This window comes from Oncorhynchus nerka, linkage group LG6 (genome assembly GCF_034236695.1).
Source record: "Oncorhynchus nerka isolate Pitt River linkage group LG6, Oner_Uvic_2.0, whole genome shotgun sequence".
Lineage (NCBI taxonomy): Eukaryota > Metazoa > Chordata > Actinopteri > Salmoniformes > Salmonidae > Oncorhynchus > Oncorhynchus nerka.
In genome coordinates this window covers 21,825,961-21,849,520 of record NC_088401.1, presented here as the reverse complement: position 1 = coordinate 21,849,520, position 23,560 = coordinate 21,825,961, and the positions used below count along the sequence as shown (strand labels likewise).

General features: G+C 41.6%; 1 protein-coding gene and 1 pseudogene across 5 annotated transcripts in view; one reads left to right on the top strand and one right to left on the bottom strand.

The window, feature by feature from the left end:
- Nucleotides 1-23,560, bottom strand: part of LOC115130174 (5'-AMP-activated protein kinase subunit gamma-2-like) — a 115,075-nt gene that overhangs the window by 25,014 nt on the left and 66,501 nt on the right. For all 5 annotated transcript variants that reach the window (XM_029661027.2, XM_029661028.2, XM_029661030.2 and 2 more), the window contains 7 exons: nt 16,684-16,901; nt 13,246-13,297; nt 9,659-9,768; nt 5,775-5,856; nt 2,554-2,612; nt 395-440; nt 217-271 (listed from right to left, as the gene is read on the bottom strand). In XM_029661027.2, coding sequence (XP_029516887.2) covers nt 217-271; nt 395-440; nt 2,554-2,612; nt 5,775-5,856; nt 9,659-9,768; nt 13,246-13,297; nt 16,684-16,901 — 622 coding nt within the window. The remainder of the gene's footprint in view (nt 1-216; nt 272-394; nt 441-2,553; nt 2,613-5,774; nt 5,857-9,658; nt 9,769-13,245; nt 13,298-16,683; nt 16,902-23,560) is intronic.
- On the top strand, nt 7,282-8,976 carry LOC135572128 (complement C1q-like protein 4; annotated as a pseudogene).

Sequence of the window (23,560 nt, the reverse complement as noted above, 5' to 3'; positions counted from 1 at the left end):
CTTTGAGTTGAATATGGACCGTTAGTATAATGGAGTCCCTCAGTGTAATGATGAGCCAAGTAAAGTTCATCATGAACGGATCATTACTCTCCTGTTCATGGATCTGCAGGTTCATTTCCCCATCATACATGTTGTGTTTTATTTGAACTTCCTATATAAAATAAAGACAAATATGAAATGCAGGTGACATGTATAAGAAATGTGGAACAGGCTCACCTCGCATCAGGTGATATGTTCACTAATGGCTTAAAGGTTTCTTGTAGGTAGAGCTCTACAGGACAGAAAAATAACAAAAAGCACCAACAAACTATCAAATCAATTTCTTTATAATCTGTTGACCAACTGATAAAAAGGGTTGTTTTGAAACTGGAAATCTGCTGGAAAGTTGCCATACCTCTCCATGTTTCAATCTGATGTTCCTCCAGCTCGTAGATTTGTACCTATAAGAACAGAACATTCAACAATTAGTGATATTTAACATGCTTTCCATGACTCGAACATAGCACACAGCATTACATTTATAATGGTTTTGTTTTTATAAGCATTTGTTAGAATTAGAAACTTAATAAATATAAAAATATATAAATCACAGCAATTGTCAGAAGCACATGTAAGCACTGGCATCATGAAAAATGAAACAGGTGGGAAAGTAGCAGAATTTGGCACCACTATCAAGTTCTCTCTCAGTCTCAGCTAATGACAGGGACTATTTCCTCATCAATATGCATAAGTCTGATATGGAAGGTTCCCTAGAGGGTCTCAATCAGGTCCACCTCAACCCTCTCCGACGTAAAACAACACAGTTATGAGAACCGCTGCTAATGAATAACAACAGCAAAGAAAGGAAGGGGGGAGATGAGGGAGCAGTAGGTCCTCAATGACTTCATTACAAAAACAAAGGCCATTTCTATGGTACCCACAGCTACATTGAGCCCATTAGGAGAATATGAACAACGGGGGATTTGCTTGGTAATGCGTGTCGATCATTCTTTAGAATGGTGGTGTGACAGACTAGCGAGGTGGATGGAGGATAGACAAAATGCCCATTGAGCTCTATCATCTCTTGAAGTACCCTTAGGCAGACGGAGTAGAGGGTTATAATACAATAGTCAAAGCCCTGAGGCCTTTTCTGTTCTTCTGTAAAACAACAGCTACATCACATTCACAATAACACAATTACTGATCCAGGACTCTCTCTGTGTGTGTGTGTCAGCTTGACCACAAACTCACTCAAAAAGTCCACAAACAAATGAAAGGCCATTGGGCAGCCCACTCGTCAGTCAGTCCAGACTAGAGGAACTTTGACTCATCTTGGAGTAAGGTTGGAAAATTCAGGCTAAAACCTGGGAATTTTTGGAAAGCTACCAGAATTTGGCAACACTCTCAGTGATCTCCGTCTTAGGCAATAACAGAGGCACTGACTATTTCCTCATGAATATGATATGGAAGGACTGACAAACGCTTCACTGCATTGGTTGTTCTCTTGACTATGGATTAACTAAGGATGGCCATTAGGATGCCCACACACTGTCGCCGTCACCTGGCCTAACAAATACCAATAAATATTGGGACGGGGAAAATCCCAAACTGGACCTAGCCTCACTAGCTGGGCTTTCTATAATATGTGTAATATGCAGGAGTGACCACTCAGGTAACACGAACACAGAAACTCCCATCTCTCACCACTGACAACACTTCCATTGAGTCAAATTACATTATGAATGACACATTTTATTTTTTACTTAACATGTCAAATGTATTTTCCAGCTGAAAAATCATTGGTCATTGTTCATAACAGTTTTGCTGCTATTTTGACCAGGCCTCTCTTGAAAAAAACATGATAATACTGCACTCTGCCGTTATTAAGCTTTAGCTGTACTAGGGAGGACTCCTGGAAAACAGCTACATGGAAGTGGTTCTCATTACACGACACAGCTGAGCAATGCAGGCTATTTACACTACAGCCTACTGTAGTCAGCTGGCTGCCACATCTGCTGTGGTGAGTGTGAGGGTGTTCAGTGGGTGTGTGTGTGTGTTATACTTGACTACAATCCCTGTGGGTGAGCTGGTGTGAGAGACAGTTAAGAGCAAGTGAGAGTGTGTGTGTGTGTGTGTGTGTGGGTGTACACACAGGGTAAAACATGTGTGAAAGCCCTGGGTCAGAACAGAGAGAATCTGCAGAATCACAATCTTCTCATGACCAGATGATTAATGATGATGTCTCTCTCCACTCTGCCTGTAAAGCTCCATGACACAGTGCCTGAGATGGAGGTGTTGTTTAAGCTCCCAGCCTCCCAACACAGCACTGCTGTCCAGTCAGTTAATGTCGCTGGCTGTGGTGACAATAGGAAGCCGAAGCCATACAGTCAAACCATTTCAAACCACAGTCATGTTCAGTAGTATGGACTGAAACAGGGAGTAACTAGCTGGACATGCTCAATGAGAAAACACTCATTTTTGTTTTCTGTAGCAAAATATTTGTACATTATTTCCATTGCCCTAATGAGCATGACCCAAAAGTCCTTGGTATCTGTCTGATAAGGGGTCACGTACCATGGGAGACTTGTAGTATCTGTGGAGGATGTTGATGAAGTCTGTGATGGTTAACATTCCTGAAGAGAGAGCGAGAGGGAGAAAAAGGAGTGGTCTTGTTTATTGCAGTAATTATTCACATTGCACAGGTGTTGGATTTGTCCAAGCACATACACTCACTGGTACAGGTGGAACAGAAGGGTAATGTGTGAGATAGGGGAGAAGATAGGGAGGGAGGGGAGAAGATAGGGGAGGAGGGGAGAAGATGGGGAGGGAGGGGAGAAGATGGGGAGGGAGGGGAGAAGATGGGGAGGGGATAGTGAGAAAGAGGACAGGTTGTAGAGAGGATGGGGAGGGGACAGTGAGAGGAGAGGGAGAGTGAAATAGATGGGCCTATTTCTGGGACATCCTCTCCACATACACCTCATTGAGGTCAGTACAGCCTAGGGGTGAGAGAACAGTGGAGTGGAACAGAGGGCTAGATTCTTAGTAAAGCCCATCTGTGCGTGTCATACACACACATACACACGTTTCTCTCTCACTCTCAGTTGAGTGGACTTGATTTATGTATGCGAGGCTGCAGGGAGACATCAGGCTCTACACTCACATCCTAGTGATGAAGCCAGGACAATTGCGCAATAACCATAGGTGGGCACATAGCGATATTGTTCAATGTATCCTTGATTCAATTGTTGAAAAACATATAGACCAAATATGGTAAGAATATACTATTGAGTCAATTTCTGCCATCTCAAATTAGCACTAGTGAATGTTAGCCCATGACCATGGCTCATTATAACTCGTCTGCCTGTCTGTTCTCAGAGCCGGCTAGAGAGGAGAGAACAGTATTTATATCCGTCTCCATGACGCTGGCCCAGATACAAGGAGAGGAGGCCGCCTCTTGAGGGGAAGAGAGGGAAGGAGAGAGGATGGAGTCGTCAAAATGGAGGGCAGAGTAAGCCAATGGAAAGGAGAGAGAGGATGGATAGAGAGAGAGGATGGATAGAGGGAGAGGATGGATAGAGGATGGATAGAGAGAGAGGATGGATAGAGGATGGATAGAGAGAGAGGATGGATAGAGCAGAGACAGAAAATGGGGGAGGAGGTTGAGGAGAGGGAAGTACAGTGCAAAGACGGAAGCATTAGTAAGAGGATGGGTAGAAGTGAGGGAGAGCACATAAAGGAGAGGGGGTTTCTAAGGATGAGGGGAATGGGGGAAAAAAGAGACGAGGCAATGATTATATTAGGGGGGGGGGTATTAGGGATGTGGCTAGCCATGATGTAAGAGTGATCCAACAGATTCAGGCTAGAGAGACATCCCTATGTTACATAATATTCAGTGCATCTCCTGGATGTACAGTAAGTATGTGACGTATTTCAATATGTGTGTGAACACAGGCCACCAGCGCCCTCCCGCAGTGGAAAAAAACAATTTTACACCTTTATTTAAACTTTATTTAACTAGGCAAGTCAGTTAAGAACACATTCTTATTTTCAATGACGGCCTAGGAACGGTGGGTTAACTGCCTTGTTCAGGGGCAGAACGATTTTTACCTTGTCAGCTCGGTGATTCAATCTTGCAACCTTACAGTTAACTAGTCCAACGCTCTAACCACCTGATTACATTGCACTCCACGAGGAGACTGCCTGTTGCGCGAATGCAGTAAGCCAAGGTAAGTTGCTAGCTAGCATTAAACTTATCTTATAAAAAACAATCAATCATAATCACTAGTTAACTACACATGGTTGAAGCTATTACTAGTTTATCTAGCGTGTCCTGCGTTGCATATAATCGATGCGTATCGTTGCTCCAATGTGTACCTAACCATAAACATCAATGCCTTTCTTAAAATCAATACACAGAAGTATATATTTTTAAACCTGCATATTTAGCTAAAATAAATCCAGGTTAGCGGGCAATATTAACCAGGTGAAATTGTGTCAGTTTGGGCCGCCTAATTTGCCAGAATTTTACGTAATTATGACATAAAATTAAAGGTTGTGCAATGTAACAGGAATATTTAGACTTATGGATGCCACCCGTTAGATAAAATACGGAACGGTTACGCATCTCACTGAAAGAATAAACGTCTTGTTTTTGAGATGATAGTTTCCGGGATCCAACCATATTAATGACCTATGGCTCGTATTTCTGTGTGTTATTATATTATAACTAAGTCTATGGTTTGATAGAGCAGTCTGACTGAGCAGTGGTAAGCAGCAGCAGGCTCGTAAGCATTCATTCAAACAGCACTTTCGTGCGTTTTGCCAGCAGCTCTTCGTTGTGCTTCAAGCATTGCTCCGTTTATGACTTCAAGCCTATCAACTCCCGAGATTAGGCTTGTGTAACTGATGTGAAATGGTTAGCTAGTTAGCGGGGTGCGCGCTAATATTGTTTCAAATGTCACTCGCTCTGAGACTTGGAGTGGTTGTTCCCCTTGCTCTGCATGGGTAATGCTGCTTCGAGGGTGGCTGTCGATGTGTTCCTGGTTCGAGCGAGGAGAGGGACGGAGGCTATACTGTTACACAGGCAATACTAAAGTACCTATAAGAACATCCAATAGTCAAAGGCTAATGAAATACAAATGGTATAGAGAGAAATAGTCCTATAAGAACTACAATCTAAAACTTCTCACCTGGGAATATTGAAGACTCATGTTAAAAGGAACCACCAGCTTTCATATGTTCTCATGTTCTGAGCAAGGAACTTAAACGTTAGCTTTCTTACCTGGCACATATTGCACTTTTACTTTCTTCTCCAACACTTTGTTTTTGCATTATTTAAACCAAATTGAACATGTTTAATTATTTATTTGAGGCTAAATTGATTTTATTGATGTATTATATTAAGTTAAAATAAGTGTTTATTCAGTATTGTTGTAATTGTCATTATTACAAATAAATAAAATGTTTAAAAAATAAATAAATAATAGTCCGATTAATCAGTATCTGCTTTTTTTGCCCTCCAATATCGGCGTTGAAAAATCATAACCGGTCGACCTCTAGCAGGGACACACACATTTTATCATTTGCATGGACTATGTCATTTGATTTACTTTCCTCATCACCTCTCAGTTTCTATACCTCCCCTCCTTTATAGTTGTGATACCCTCATCTTTCACTCTTCTCTATCCCAGTCTGACCATTTCTCCTTAAGAACTTGATTTGGTTCCATTCTGTTCACTATGTATGGAAAATACAGTAACATTTGACTGCAAAGAAAAATATATTTTTCCACTTACCGACAAAGCTCTGCTTCTTTGTCTCCCATAGTGGGGCTGCCCGCACCCCGTTGGCAACCAAGGCGAAGAAGGCCTTTTTTACCTACAGGCGAGAAGAACACACAACAATGTTTTTACAAGACTTGTTAAACATGTATTTTATAAAAATGTAGGTGGAATAGAGCAGCATTATCCACCACTTCCCAGCCCCCTCTGCCTCCCAAGCTCCCAGTTGAGGGGTCAGACAACACAACATCTCCCCCCTAAAGAGTGTGTTTCTGGGCAGGGCAGGGTTTCATCACACCTCTCTGGCTGTGTCAGTTAGCATCCGCTGCTTCCTCCCAGTTACCACTAGCCACTGTGTGGTTAGATGTCTGTTAACTGGGGACAGGTATACAGTACTGTGGTCTTTCATCACACCTCTCTGGCTGTGTCAGTTAGCATCCGCTGCTTCCTCCCAGTTACCACTAGCCACTGTGTGGTTAGATGTCTGTTAACTGGGGACAGGTATACAGTACTGTGGTCTTTCATCACACCTCTCTGGCTGTGTCAGTTAGCATCCGCTGCTTCCTCCCAGTTACCACTAGCCACTGTGTGGTTAGATGTCTGTTAACTGGGGACAGGTATACAGTACTGTGGTCTTTCATCACACCTCCGCTGCTTCTGGCTGTGTTAACTCAGTTACTGTGGCATCTGGCTGTGTCAGTTAGCATCCGCTGCTTCCTCCCAGTTACCACTAGCCACTGTGTGGTTAGATGTCTGTTAACTGGGGACAGGTATACAGTACTGTGGTCTTTCATCACACCTCTCTGGCTGTGTCAGTTAGCATCCGCTGCTTCCTCCCAGTTACCACTAGCCACTGTGTGGTTAGATGTCTGTTAACTGGGGACAGGTATACAGTACTGTGGTCTTTCATCACAAAAAAAGAATGCTGCGGTGTGTGGTTCTGGTGGTTTGACTTTTGTTCCCTGTAAACAACAGGCAGTGGAAACAATTCTCCTCACTCAGGACAAATAAGTATCCATCTACTTCCATGGAGAGAATAATGCCCCCTGGGCCCAGTTTCAGATTGGATTAAATGCATAGAAATAGAATGGGGGGGGGGGGGGACTCCCATCCTATTCCTTTGCATTAATCCAATCAGATAGGCGAAATCCAGACAGCTAACCTTTGAAAAATTTGAAAAACTGGGTCCTGGACATTCCAGTTTGGTATGATGATAAGATGGTATAAAATCAAAGACTCTAGTTCAGATCTTCATATCTCTAAGCCAGAGATACCTGACTGACTGGATACATACTGTACCATGACTCTATTCACCTCAGCTGGGGGTAAAATAACTACGTAAACTCGTAAGGGGCTTGTGTAGACATGCTGAACAGATACCATTTCCTCATTAGAATTCATTCCCATTAGCATTCATTGTGAACGGCTCTCCCTGAGAAGCAGGTATCTGGTAATATTGTAATCCCACTGATACTGTATATCATTGTACTGCACCTCCCAAGATACTAAATGACTTAAAACCATGACACCGCAAAGGGAAACCACAGGTGATATCCCCCTCCAAAGACAAATGCATGGTCCTCTCTCTAATTGAATGCCTCCGCCTTTTTAAAATTCATATCCAATGCTAATGGTCTGGGAATGAACACACAAGCATGCTATTAAACCCCATTGTCTCCAGGCACTGTAAAACATTAATGAGAGCATCCATTTTTCTTTTGGCATTTCTGAAAGAGTAATCTTAAGAAGATTAAAGTTTAATGAGGCCGTGTAGCCATAATGAGAAGGTTCCTTTAGCCTTCACATGGAAACTTTAATCTTCCATTGAGGTCAGCCTCAGTCCGTTTCTGTTCTGGGCTGCTGGTCTGGACAAGCACTCAATGAAAGATTGGGAATCGGATAAGCAACTACTACCAGACAAAACGTGGATGTGATTAGAGCTATAGAGCTGCCCGATTTCCCAATCGTTAATACAAGTATATTCCAGTAAGTGGGAGGGACGACCCATTTTCCTATCTTCGTTTCCTCATCCACGTGTCAAATACATTCCTTATGAAGAGAAAGAACCCCCTCATTGACTGCATAGAGTGCCTGCTAAAACCTCTGTAAAACTTGACATATATAAAATAGAACTACAGAAGCTAAAAGACTACACAGAACTGACCTGTCTGAATGAAGGGGGAGGCGTTCGACTAACGCTGTCTGTGCCCCACACTGTCTGGGGCACAAGGTGTGTGTGTGTGTGGGGGGGGTTGTCTTACTGTGTGCCTGATACCACCTGCTCCTTGATCAGAGAGCTGGCTGTCCTGAAGGAGGAATTGGGAGCCATGGACCAGAAACTAGGAGCTGTGGAGACCAGGCTACAAGCCAGCGTGAGCCAGGTGGAGGAAGTGAAAAGTATGAACCTAAGTTCAGGAAGATGAACTGAAGACATTAAAGAAGAAGGACATAGCAGCTGGTCAGCCAAAGGTGGCCTTCTCTGCAGCTCTAAGAATGTATGGTTCTGGGAACATTGGACCCTTCACCACTGACATACCCTTACAGTACAAAAGTATTCTCCAACGTCGGCAATGGATACAACCCTGCTGCAGTTGTCTTCACAGCCGTGGTCAAAGGAGTGTATTACTTCTGCTACACCGTGTTCTACAACGGAAACGCCAACGCTGCCGTGACTTTGCGGAAGAACGGACAGCTGCTGGTGTCCTCATGGGACGTTAGGTCTGGACCGGCACAAGACTTTGCCAGCAACGCAGCCGTAGTGGAGCTGGAGGTGGGAGACAGCACTGAGCTGGGCGTAGACACTAACAGGGAAGTATTTGATGATGGAGGAAACTACAACACCTCCAGTGGGTTTTTACACTTTCCCATGTAATATGAGTAACAGGTTTACAGTTCATTTGGCTGTACATAACAGAAGAGATTTTGGGACAGTATGAAAGTAAAACAAAATAAAACATTTACAAAAATAAAAAGTAGCACACTGATTAAACTGTGATGATGTTGAGAGAGGACCAGGTCTACTAGACAAATATATCTATTGCATTCTTGTGACCTGCGCACTAGTCAAAGGTCACTGTCTGCTGTAATAGTTGTGGTTTGATGTTTAATGAAGAACAGGTTCAAGCTGTTTGACTGAGGTGTTAGTGGTGGTTGTTTGTTTGTTATTCTTCTCCATTGTTTGACTGCTGGACTGCAGCCGTTTCATTAAAGCCTTCTCACTGCTTCCTTGTTTTCACCGACATCATCTCTGTAGACCGACATCATCTCTGTAGACCGACATCATCTCTGTAGACCGACATCATCTCTGTAGACCGACATCATCTCTGTAGAGTGTAGTGTGGTCTAACCATGGAAGGATGAGACCTCCAAGCGACATGGTGGATAAGAGATAACACTTATCTGGATTCAAATGTAGAGCTTTTTAATTGCAGATTTCTATCAAGTCACAAGTTCAGACAAAAGCTATTTTTCTAGCTGGTGCTTTTGAAGATAAAACAGTGGGAGAGATTGCGAGGGGTTTTAAAGTGTGACAAGGTTCAAGAGAGAGGAACTGAAAGACTTTTACAAAGAGGATATCATAATAGTATATTCTGGCCTGAGGAGAAAGTCTCCAGCTAATTTCTGTGCTGCGTAGACATTTGTATCACTTTCCAAACCAAGACCATAACGGAGTTTACTTGTTTAACAAAGCAGATCAATTAGTAACCAGAGACATAGTATCATGGCTCAAGCCATGACGCAAATGCATTCAAAGTTACTAGTCGATAAAACACACAAAAAAAGTTTCCTATTGACCACCTGTGTAGATGGGACATTATCAGAAGGCGGGAAAACAGAACAATGTTCTGTGACTGTCAGAAGTCTTTGTACAATAGATGTTCATTAGACAGAGCACTTACCTGCAGAGTAGTGTCAAAAACCACGAGCTTAGAGCTGGTAGGAACAATGTCGTAGCACTTGTGTGACTTCATAAAGCGCATGTAGATATCACTTTCGGATTCTTCAAAAGCTGAAAGTAAAGCACATATATGCACAAACATTAATTCGATGTTCTTACCAGAAAACATTAATACACAAAATACTAGGAATGGAACAACAATGGAAATCCTGATGCCTTGTACTTTGACCAGTAATGAGGAGGTAAAATGACTTCCACTGATTCATGGTTTGCTCTATGCACATCTTCTTCAAAGAGAATATGGAAGAGACGTGGTACATGGAGAAAATGACTTCCTGGGCATTTTCATATAGCTACAAAATATGCTCTCTCAAAACCACTACATTGTTGTGTGAGATATCCTGGGTGTCTGATATCGCCTTTCTTCTCAAAGGACCTGAATATAAAGGGTATATTCAATGAACTAAGCGACTGGAAGTTTCTCACTCGCTGACTACTGACTCAATCTCCAGGGACGGTTGCCATGGTAATTCTCCCTGTACTATTCAGCTACACTAAACTGACTTTTTTTTGTTAAGCTCTTGAGACAACAGAGCAGTCGTTTGTTCTATGATTGGAAGGAGCCGCCATGCTCCCCACTCACCTTCCTCAAAATCTCTCCTCAAGGAGTCTAGACGATTTGGTCTGGACGTTGCCATACATTCTGGCCATGATTTGAACCGACGCTGCAGTCTAACCGCTGTGCCGTCTGTACACCCGTCAGTGTATCAGGTTGATGCGTAAGACTGACAGCTCCACTCCCATGGCATTCGCCCTGTCAGTTCTAATGACGGGTGAGGAGGCTATGTCGACACCTCTGCCGATGGTCACAGCCCAGGTCCATACATATCACAACCTGGGTATCCGAGCCCAATGCAGCATTGCTAAACCAGTCAATGCCTAAAAAGGGACGTGAATCCATGTCCATGGACATTGTGCCACTATAAATAAATCTAATGCCATAATAACAACCTCTTCCATCTGCTTTGTCCTAGATGTTCGCCGCCCAACAATCCCATAATAGCTCCGTTAGACTTTGCTCCTTTGCTATGCAGAGCAGCAGGAGAATGCAGCCTTACAAACCTGAGAGAAACGAGGTGCATTTGATTGAGACTAGATCAAACTGGTTTAAGACAACCCTAATGTAGTCGGAATGTCCTCGGGGGGGAAAAACTGAACATTTACATTTATATGTGTTCTGTTATCAATAAATTAGAGTCTTGGTTCTATGGAAAACCTTGGAACTTAAACCACTATAGGTTAGAGTATCAAACAGAGGTTTTATAGAGTGCACAACGCACATACCAACTCCCAAAATCCCTGAACACAATGGCTGTGGCTGGTGCCCAAAGCCATTGCCTCACGATCACACTCCCACCAAACTCCAAGTAAAACTACTCTGACCATCTGAGTATTTTGATGTACCACTGAGCACAGGCTTGACACTCTGGCAAGCAGCCATGATGGCTATTCTGAGAATTGAATTAATGTAAAATGGTCTGTTTGTTTTGAAGAGCCTTGATGATTCACATTTGACCAACGTTGAAAGAAGGCAGCAGTAGCCTTCCATCTCACAGCCTACTGAATGATGGTTGGCTCATATGTGGCTTAACTGGAAAAACAAAATGGGGGGAAAAAAAAACAAATTATGTAAATAGGATTTAGTTTACCAGATTTACCCAGATGTCTGGTGTTGATGCCTTTATGTAAACCTCTACAGAGTACATCTAGGCTATTTCCATCTGAATGGAATGTTATGTAATAATGGTACCATGATGATAATTGAACATCTTCTCTGTAATAAAGGTATAGTAAAATTAGTGTTCAGCCCCCCATCCCACCCACCCAGTTTTTTGAAGCAAGCAGCATCATGCTCACTGAATGTGTTGCGTGTGCCATGCATACTGTTATGTAACACACAGAGTGAGAGCTGCTGGTACAGTGAAGAGCCTTGGGGAAACACTCAGCGCTGACGTACCTGGTTACCTTAAACATTACAGGGCACGAAGATCACCACCAGTCATGAAAACGAAGAACAAAACCATGGCTTTGTTCAGCAGGGCAGAGTGTTCAGAACTGTTGCAGATACAGTGCATTCGGAAAGTATTCAGACCCCTTCACTTTTTCTACATTTCCTTACGTTACAGCCTCATTCTAAAACTGATTAAATTGTTTTTCTTCCTTATCAATCTACACGCAACAGAATAAGGCTGTAACGTAACAAAATGTGGAAAAAGTGAAGAGGTCTTAATACTTTCCGAACGCACTGTAGATATGTGGTGTATAGAACGGGCATGACATTATATCCTGTAGATATGTGGTGTATAGAACGGACATGACATTATATCCTGTAGATATGTGGTGTATAGAACGGGCATGACATTATATCCTGTAGATATGTGGTGTATAGAACGGGCATGACATTATATCCTGTGCACTACGCATCTTAATCTAAGCTCTGAGCACTCACAAATAGGCTACTGACTAAACTTGAAAATGTCGCCAAATGTGTTGAAGACCGTGTCAAGTGACCTGAACTCACTGTACTAGAAGTTACTTTGGATAAGTGAGTCTGATAAGTGGCATATATATTGTATTTCATGTCAAGTTTAGGGTAGCTGCCTAGGTGGGTAGATTGTGGCAGTTTTTTCTAGTTCTACTTCACATGTAATTGGTCTTTCATTTGACGTCAGATGGTAAACACATCTGGTGAAGTAAGTCATATTCACAAACATCTAGATTAAGCTCCCTTAATCAAGGCAGAATAGCACTGCCCTGTCAGTAGCCCCCATCATCTCCTTGTTCAAGCTCTTCTGTAGTGTATTTCTGATTAGATCAGTTATTTACAGCGAAGCTGAGACACTATTTGGTATAAACACTAGATAAAATGGATACGCTATGATTCAGCATTCTAAACTCATTAATATACCACTGTCAAGCTATGGGGTAACACTACCTATGCTGCAGCAGTACTGTATCTGATACAGATGCAACATCGCATTGTGTTTGGACTGAGGGAGGCAGCCAACAGGTTAGCAGGTAAAACAGCAAACAAGTTCCCCCCTAACATGAGCTGAATCCCCTTCATACTAACAATGAAGGTCCCTGCCATCCACTAAAGCTTCTATACATTGACATGATGGGCTACAGAGCTGGTATATAGTTCAGTTCCACCTTTGATATACTCACAAAGCAGTTCAAAACATGTGTTTTATTATTACATGTTTTGATTATTAGACTACACCACTCGAATAATGGGAATATGATCCATGGGTGGGATTGTTTGGGCTAAAATACATGTACCACTAAATGTGTTATTGGCATGATATATGACTTGAAGGCACCATGTATGTTCAATTGACCAATAATCAACGGGCTACATGGCCTTCATTAACTGTTGCTTAGGCTAATTACATAAAAATCATAGATCATTCACAGGTCCATTTGGCTGACGCATTACCTTGTCAACTGCCATGACAAAGGTTATGCATGGGTTTGCGGATCTACTAGTTGAAAATACATTTCCAAAAAGTTTGCAAAGAGGCTTACCTTCATCTTCTAGATCAAGTTTCTCCAGCATGCCTTCAGCTAAACCGTGGACCTGTAGATAAGAGGTACAGATAGCCAATTGACCGACTGACTCTTCCCGCTCCTCTTTCACTCCACAACCCTGCACAGGCAACGATGGCAGCAGAGACCAGGGCGCAGTCGGTCATGAAATACTAGTAGGTCGTAGAAAAAGTAACGGTTGTCAACCACACTATAGTGGATACAATGTAGCGAACAGATAGCTTATGTTGCCTTCCCGAGCTGCAACTAGCCTTCCGAACTGGTAACGTTACTGATTTGACAGTCGCCGGGCATGAGAAACTCCTCTCCTCTTGTGCGGTGCCAACACGAAAACGAGAAACACAGTCCAACCGTTTCGTGCATAAAAGGCTCCTGCGATTTTCATGGACGCATGTCTTTCTTTTCTTGCTCGGTGTTGGTAAAAAGAGCAGAGTAAGCGTATTTTAGTAGACTAGAGAGCATTGTCAGGTAGCCTACATCCCGTAATTTCGTGCCGACTGACGACGCTTGACGTAAAATAGGACGCACGCTACCAATCCCCTATTCAAGTAAAAGTGGAACATTCCAATTTGCTGCAGTCGCTATGAAAAATACAATGAACGCCTGCCAGATCTTACAACGCCTGGATAGGTAATTTTACCTATCAGCTAACCACATCGTATGTTTTAGCAATCTGTCAGTCGATGGCCGGCATTGGCTGCGTTTCAAACTCATTCAAGACACACCCTCCTCCACTTACCATTGCCTCACAGGCTGACTAAACCGTTGGTGTGCATGCCTTGCAAAATCAATTTAGAAATCTATGCATGCCTTGCAAAATCAATTTAGAAATCTATGTTATTCAATTATTGCACCCACACTGCTCGTGGGCTCCAACGAGCATCTGCTTCACCAATGGCTAAAATAGAGGTAATTTATATTTCTGACACAGATCGCACTGCAAGTCCTGGCTATCCCATCTCCTCATTGGTTTATAGAAGCAGGTACCCACATGCCATCCCCTCATTGGTTATACCCACGTGGGTGACTGAAAGATGAATGAGGTCAGTGGCAGTAATGCACCTAATTGATGAAAGTTGCCAATCGCAATATAAAGTCAAGAGAAGAAAAAGCCTAGGAGGAGAGATGACTAGAAACGATTCGGTTGACCGTTTTGTGTGTGGATTAATTGTCGGAGTAGAAGACCTTGTGCATTTCAGGTAAAATAACAACTCAATGTTTATATCCCAGGACAAATTAGCTAGCAACAGCAAGCTAGCTAACTAGGACAAATTAGCTAGCAAGTGAAGCTAGCTAGCTAAATTTCCATAAATGTTTAATGCTTTTCAACCTTTCCCCAAATTAATGTAATTGGTTCAGAGTTTGTTTTGATATTTTAACTAGTGTCGTGATCGCGTTTTGTGTGGGGGGATAAAATACATTTATGCACGATGGCGCACGCGCGCAGCTGGTTTGGGTTCTGTGTTATGCCCTTGGGGAATCCCTGCGACCATCTTCGTCGTGGATCCCAATTGATTAGCCAACTGAGGGAAGTTGCCAACGTAAGCCTCTCAGCCCTCGTTTTTAATTGAGTTTGCGAGTGTACAATTATGTTCACTTCAGGGCCTGAAACGCCCCATAATGCAATTTGCGATGATCGTACATTTGCTATGAAATGTCAGTAAAAACTTAAAACCTGAAAATGTCAATATGGAGAATTTTATATTTTTCATTGTATTCACAGGAATGTCCCTGTATTGATGTGTAATATTGTTATTATTGTTGCAATATAAAAAAAAATACTGAAAAGTCAACATACGAAGATAAAAAAGTAAAAACGAATGTAAATAAGTTAGAAATGTTGATACTAATGCACTAACATGTCTCAAAAGTAATGTTTTTGTCTGGTTAGCTTTTGGAAATTGTAGAAATAAAACATTTTCCTTCTTCAGAAGCTAGGAAGGCCAACATTAGTTAGTTATTAATTTGCTAGCTATCATTCAGTAGGCGTATATTAATAATTATGTAGTTAATATAAGTAAACATGCAATCCTAATTGACTCTAGCACATAAAGCACCCACAAGTTACCGAAGCTGAAAATACAATAGTCGCGGGACATGAGGCTGTCATGAGAAAAATGTATAACTTCCTCCCTCGCCCCTTGCCCTGCAAGTGTCAGACGTCATCAGAAGTGTCCACTTAATTTGAGGGCTGAGGGTGTGTTAAGTGTTTGGAATGCAGCCATTGTTTAACATTTTTCACATTCTTGATTAGCCTTGATTAGTCCTCCAATTACAAATTATGATACCAGGCAGACAATGTTAATTCAGTGATTAATGAAATTGTATGCAAATGACAACACACATTCACAATTTATAATGTGCCATGCTCAATCAAAACTTTGGTTCTGAACCTATCAATGTAATATTTAAACTGTGAAGTATGGAATAAGCAAAAATATGCATGAGAGAGAGAGCTATAGAGACCTTTAAGATTTCTCTAGATTGAAGTTGTTGACTATTGTGGTTGTTATACAGTGTCTCTCTTGCGTCATCCAGCCATCTTGCCAACTCCTATGATCATTGCCATGCCAAATAGCATGCCAATGACCATAGAAGTTTGCAAGACAGTACAAACAGATCTGGGATCAGGCTAGTGTCTCTCCACTAGCTGAGTGAAACCAGTGTATCACCTGGCAGAGACAGAGGGATCCCACTGCGCAAAAACGTCTTGAATCAATGTTGTTTCCATGTCATTTCAACCCCCAAAATCTATGTGATGATGTTGAATCAACAAGAAAACTGATTGTATTTGCAAAAAGTCATCAACGTAAGGGCTTAAAAAAAAAAAACTGAATCCAGTGACATGGTGAAATATATTGTTGATTTCACTTTGAATTCACGTTAGTTGACAACTCAAACTAGACGTTGAACTGACGTCTGTACCCAGTGGGATAGGATGCACAGTAAGGGCAGAGATTCCAGCAGCATACTGTTGTAGTTCTCATGGGCCACAGAGACAAAACAGACTCTAAATTCACAATTCTAAATAAAACAGTGCAGCTGCTTGGAATTCTATATAAGTTAGATAAATATCAAATTAGATGGACGTTAAAGTGATGACAATTATTTGCATGAAGCGACAAAATATGTAAATGCTTATGTTAATGTACCCAGCTGTGGTCTGGACCACCCATCAATGCATAGCGGGAGGGAACAGCCACCAGAACTGACTGCATAGATGAATCTCAATAGTTTGAAGTAGCTTCCTCTCCTCATCTCCTTTCCTTAATCTGCACTGATCTGAAAGGACCATTGCATTATTGCTTTTGCCTATCCTTTATGGTCAGATCAGTGCAGTTGAAGAAGAATAATCTGCTTTAGACTATTTAGATGCACCCTATTTCAACTAGTTTTTATCAGTGGGGTAGTACTCACTGGTCGTGATCGTGAGTTAGCGATGGGGGCGGAGGGAGTCATGGGTGGTTTGGAGCAGCGTAGACTGAAGCGCTGCCCGGTGTCTGGCGGGGATGAGTAGGAGCGCATCCGTGCCTCCAGCCTCTCCGGCTCGCTCCGATAGGCCTCGAGCGGGAACGCCGGCGCCTGCTTGGCGGCCTGAGTCGGAGGAGTTGAGGGAGGCGAGGAGATCCCGGAGGCTAAGGAGAAACGAAGAACGGGAACAAGAGGTGGATTAGACTTTCAGTATGAAAAAGACCTGAGGATCTTTCTGCCGTAATCTAACATGTCTGAGGGCGATGGGCATCCAGAGTGCCACTATGCAAGGAACCACAGATGGGGTGTTATCTGATTGAACATTGAACATAATTGAACATTTAGCAAGGACTCAGAATGAGATAGGGAATAAACCTGTAGTGCTGCCTTTTTGCAAGTTGAGACAACATTATTTTGGTGACGTGGACAGAGCTTGGAGATGTTAATCAGATTCTCCTGTCATTTCTATATGTATTTTTTTGAATGCAATATACAGTCAAAGTCAGCCTGTAGGTTATTCAGAAGATTCAGAGAAGATTATGTAATTCTACACCAGCAGTAATGGAGTTCAGAAACAAAAAATAGCTGGAAAGTTATTTAAAACCCCTCAGAGAGGATAATTTATTGCTGTAGCAAGCATTTTTACACTGTAACAAAGCCAGGAGGGATGATCACCTTTCAACTTCGAATTCAAAAGGACAGAGCTAGATCAAAAGACATCTTAATTTATAACAACATAGCCCTTAGAGAGATATTCAAGAAGAGGTTTCAAAAGAAACGACAGACACACCATTTAAACAGTCAAGTGTGAAGAGAAAGTCCATATTATACTAATGAGCTACTGTCATACTAGTTACCTTCTCATCACATACATGGCATACACACATCCTCCTTTCTGGCTATCCAACAAAACAGGAATTTACAGGGAGTAGGTAGAGGACAAAACAGTTAATCTGACACAAGACTGAACCCAAACGTTACACTGTTGATTTCATGCGCATTTTACATTTACTGTACTTTCCCACATTTGACACAATCTGAAAATATTCTGGACACATACACGATAAGAATATTCATGGTAATGTGGGGTAGGTGCAACATAAGACAAAGTAATGACAAGGGTTTGAGTGAGATGACTAACTGGTGTCTCCAAGGGGCCTCACCTCTCCAAAGTGTGCAAAGTTCCTACGTAATTTCAATGCACTTTTATGACTCAAAGAAGAGTCTTGAAATATAAGGAGCTATTTTGAGCTCTCCTAGCTGTGCTGTTGAGGAATTAGAGCAATCAGACTTGTAGTTGTTTTGTTTGAAACACAGCCCTGCATCCCTGCCATCACACAATTACTGTTGTTATTAACGCATTCCAAAAAAGCTCCATTATAAATCGCAATCTGGTCAGGTGGGCATAATTTTAAAGTGTGTTCTATTGCCAACATGACTAGCTATAAAAATAGGATCTTACTGTGTTAGGCTTTCACAGGGCAATTCAGAGAAGCAGATCGTAATTTTGGTGCGCATAGAATAGTCACGAGTGCATTCAGATGCGTTTTCAACGCCAAATCTATTCTCAATACGACAAACATAGGCTCATTCTGTTCAGAACAACCCAGCGTATGACGCCATGTCATCTTGTAACTGAATATCAAGCATAGGGATCAAAAACGTTGACACTGTATTAGGGCTGACCCCAATTAGTCGACTGGTCGATTGTTTGGTCGTTAGGCTATTGGTCGACTGAGATTGTTTTAGTCGAGCAGTAACAATATATATTATATACACTAACGGTCAAAAGTTTGGGGTCACTTAGAAATGTCCTTGCTTTTAGAAGAAAATCAAATTTTTTGTCCATTAAAATAACATCAAATATGGTATAGATGTTGTAAATGACTATTGTAGCTGTAAACTCTTTTTTTTATGGAATATCTCCATAGGCATACAGAGGCCCAACCATCACTCCTGTGTTCCAATGACACGTTGTGTTAGCTAATCCAAGTTTATCATTTTAAAAGGCTAATTGATCATTAGAAAACCCTTTTGCAATTATGCTAGCACAGCTGAAAACAGTTGTTGTGTTTAAAGAAGCAATAAAACTAGCCTTCTTTAGACTAGCTGAGTATTTTTGAGCATCAGCAATTGTGGGTTCGATTACAGGCTCAAAAGGGCCAGAAACAAATAACTTTTTTCTGAAAATCATCAGTCTATTCTTGTTCTGAGAAATGAATGCTATTCCATGCATGAAATTGCCAAGAAACTGAAAATCTTGTACCATGCTGTGTACTACTCCCTTCACAGAACAGCGCAAACGGGCTCTAACCAGAATAGAAAGAGGAGTGGAAGGCCCCGGTGCACTACTGAGCAAGAGGACAAGTACATTAGTGTCTAGTTTGAGAAACAGACGCCTCTACATTTTTTTTCTCTCACTTGGACAACAAAACATTTGCAAAAGATTCCCAATTAGTGGGAGGGATGGGTCAACTTCTTGTTCAAGTTCAGAACCGCTGTCAGTCAAAACAATACTGGCTGTGAGCTGAAGACCTTGCGCTCTGATGTCATGTATATCATGTTACTGTAGGCTACAGCCATGGTGTTACAATTTAGGCGCTTATCAAGGTCCAAATCTGCTATTTTGAACCCGTATACAGGTACGACTGTAAAGAGGTACGGGGTTAGTCATATGTATAGACTAGTATAGATGTAGGATCTTAATTTGATCACCCTGTTGCAGGAGAACTTTCCAGCAATGCAGGACATTTTAAAGCAGCAATATGTAACTTTGACGACCTGACCAAATTCACAATGAAATATGTGTTGCAGAGTGCACAGAATACAGTTAGGTACTGTAGGGTGAAATACGGGTAGGTTCTGTAGGGTGATATACGGGTAGGTTCTGTAGGGTGATATACGGGTAGGTTCTGTAGGGTGACATACGGGTAGGTTCTGTAGGGTGATATACGGGTAGGTTCTGTAGGGTGATATACGGGTAGGTTCTGTAGGGTGAAATACGGGTAGGTTCTGTAGGGTGAAATACGGGTAGGTTCTGTAGGGTGAAATACGGGTAGGTTCTGTAGGGTGATATACGGGTAGGTTCTGTAGGGTGTAATGTAGTCCTCCCTAGCAGAAGACGTGAACGGCATTCCAATGAGGTCTAAAGTCAAATCTGTAAGTGATTGTGTGTGTGTGTGTGTGTCGCATGATCTTGCATCAATTAATAAATAAAGGTGTAATTTCCTACAGTTTCCTACATACTATTTAAGCCATTGTAACAGTATAACTTTAGACCGCCCCCTCGCCCATACCCGGGCGCGAACCAGGGACCCTCTGCACACATCAACAACTGACACCCACGAAGCATCGTTACCCATCGCTCCACAAAAGCCGCGGCCCTTGCAGAGAAACGGGAACTACTACTTCAAGGTCTCAGAGCAAGTGACGTCACCGATTGAAACGCTATTTAGCGCGAACACTGCTAACTAGCTAGTCATTTCACATCCGTTACACCATGCCATTAGCTTTCAAAACAGAGATTGATTCCCAGAGCTGTCGGAGCTCTATTGAGAATACATTAATAGTAAACTCCATTGGTGAGCAGTAAGGCATTAAAACTCCCTTTAACACAGCAGACCGGACATCACGTTGTCCTACACCAAGCCATCCATTCTCTCTGTCTCTCGCTGGGTGCTACACACAACTGCAAGAGAAACAGGACAGGTTCCCTTTAAAGTCATTAGGCTGTGGAGGAGAGGAGAGGGATGCAGGGGGAGGGGGATGGAGGGAGGGAGACACCATTTTAGCTATTCAACTAATGATATTTTGGATTACTCTAAAGGTCATAATAGACTTCTCCATAAAGGCAGGAGTGTAACAATTTCAAAGAGTTTTGCATAAACTGCATGAATCATGTAAATGGGAACTCCTTGTGGTGTATTAAAACCTCTTAAGGTATAGGGGGCAGCATTTTCACTTTTGGATAAATAGCGTGCCCAAATTCAACTTCCTGCCATTCATGCCAGGAATATAAGATATGCATATTATTAGTAGATGTGAATAGAAAACACTCTGAAGTTTCTAAACCTGTTTGAATCATGTCTGTGAGTATAACAGAACTTATGTAGCAGGCAAAACCCTGAGGACTAACTGTTCAGATTTTTTTTTTGCCTCTGACTGTTCCCTGTTTTCAGTTCCCGACCGCTTCCACTGGATGTCACCAGTCTTTGGAATTTGGTTGAGGTTATTCATTTGTGCAACGAAGAAGAAGCACATCCAGGAACAACGTTACACTATTGAGAGTTGCGCAAGACGTAAAAAAGGAACATGGTTTGTTAACTTCCTGTATTGAAAACAGATTGCCCTGTCTACAGTTTGATCGATTATTAATGTTTAAAAATACCTAAAGTTGTATTACAAAGGTAGTTTGAAATATTTTGGCAAAGTTTATAGGCAAGTTTTGAAATATTTTGCGTTGCGTTTTTTGGAAACTGTTTTTTTTCTGGATCAAACGTGTCAATTAAATGGTCATTTGGATATATATGGACAGAATTGATCGAACAAAAGGACCAATTGTGATGTTTATGGGACATATTGGAGTGCCAACAAAAGAAGCTCGTCAAAGGTAATGCATGTTTTATATTTTATTTCAGCGTTTTGTGTAGCGCCTGCAGGGTTGAAATATGCTACTCTATCTGTTGACATTGTGCTATCATCAGATAATATCTTATTATGCTTTCGCCGAAAATCTTTGGATTCACAACGAGTGTAGCTTTAATTGAGTATCTTACATGTGTGATTTAATGAAAGTTTTATTTTTATATCATTTTTTGAATTTGCCGCGCTGCATTTTCCCTGTTTTCTTTCTCCAAGTGGGACGCAACCGTCCCCTATAACAGAAGAAGTTAAGTTATTAATAAACCAATTAGGCACATTTGGGCAATCTTGATATACAATTTTGAACAGAAATACAATGGTTCATTGGATCCATCTAAAACTGTGCACATATGCTGCTGCCATCTAGTGGCCAAAATCTAAATTGCACCTGGGGTGGAATAATCTATTATGGCTTTTCTCTTGCATTTCAAAGATGGTACAAAATACTTTTACCAGATCTAATGTGTTATATTCTCCTAGATTAATTTCACATTTCCACAAACTTCAAAGTGTTTCCTTTCAAATGGTATCAAGAATATGCATATCCTTGCTTCCGGTCCTGAGCTACAGGCAGGTAGATTTGGGTGTGTCATTTTAGGTGAAAATGGGAAAAAAAGTGCAGATTCTTACTAATGTGGCCTTTTGTCTGTCTTTTTAAATAATGTGTGCTGGCCTACATGTTCCATCACCTGGGTAATTACAAGAAAGGTTAATTGCACAGTTGAAATTACAGCTTGTCTGCTATGCAGCAAGGCAACCACTGGAAATATAGGTAATATTGTTTACTGCGCCATGATGGTTTCCATGTGTCGACTAATCTCAAATTCTTCTCGCCATGGTTGTGTGATCTATGAAACATCTGCTAGCCTCACACTCTCACAGCATGTGTCTGGCTTGTCTGACAGAAACGACAGCTTGCTGCCCCCCATGTCTCTCTGTCTGTCAACATCCCTACCTCCATCTCACTCAGGTTTTATATTTGCATTCATGTCCCTATGTCACTGTAGTATCTGTGGGCATCATAACAACAAGATGTCACAAGAAGGTTATGATGCCAATAAATTACATGCATCTCTACCTTATTGGTTATGGACTGTATTTGTTTGATGTGGAATTGGACATTCTTGTGAATAAAGCAGTTGGACTAAATAATCACACTATGATGGAATTATAAACACACTAAATATATTATAAACACGTTAAAACAAATGAACAGTTAATTCACGTGAATAGCAGTGGCACCAATTGAACTCTACTACAGAGCACTTTACACACTTCAAAGGGCACTTTAAAGGGCTGGTTTCAAGTGTCTTCTTCACTGGCAATTAAGGAGCTGGAATTATTCACTTGAACAAAAAAATCGCTCTCCCTTTTGGCATAATTTGCCTTTAAGTAACACTCATGACCAGTGGTGACCTGTCATTTGGGGGTGGGGGGGCTTGCCTGTTTTGCATGTTATTTTGGCATTCATTCGTGTCATATCAGTTTGCAAACAATGTAAAATATATATATATATATCATTGAGTTAATAAAGCTGCTAGAAACATGGTCGCTTTTTCTTTTCTTGAGTAAGGCAGCTCCAATGCAGGAGTTTCAGCCTAGCTCAGCGCTTTCTGTGGTGGTGGGGCAAGCCAGCAGAAAATATGGAGAATTGTGCCGTGATTGGCTCAGTGTTCTGTCACTCATGAGGACACAACGTCACCACCAAGTCCAAGGGTAGACCTCGAAAATCATAGCCCCTTGGGTGCTGCCATAGAGTTACATTAGAAGTGCTCTTCCAAGAAGGCTCAAGATTATTGGCCACAGATAAAATTACATCAAATCACGTTATATCTACAGTAGCTTTGATTGGACTGATCATCATACTTTCAAAATCTTAGCTAGCAGTCATCATCATGAATCAAGTCAACAATCTACTGGCAAATCCTTTTTAATCCTTGTCATATGAAGATAAATAATGAAGAGAAAATATAGATAAAACATATCTGTGCTCCTCGGCCATTGGACATAAACATTACACAACAAGTTGGAAATCTCAAATTCAACAATGAGTGGTTTGGAAGGAATCAGTGGCTACCTGCAAACATTGCAAAGCAGTTATTAGCCTGCTATTCAGTGGAGTGGCTGTGTGGTACCAAGTCTATGATGAAGGGTCTCTTTTCCTAGTTTAAAATGATAAACA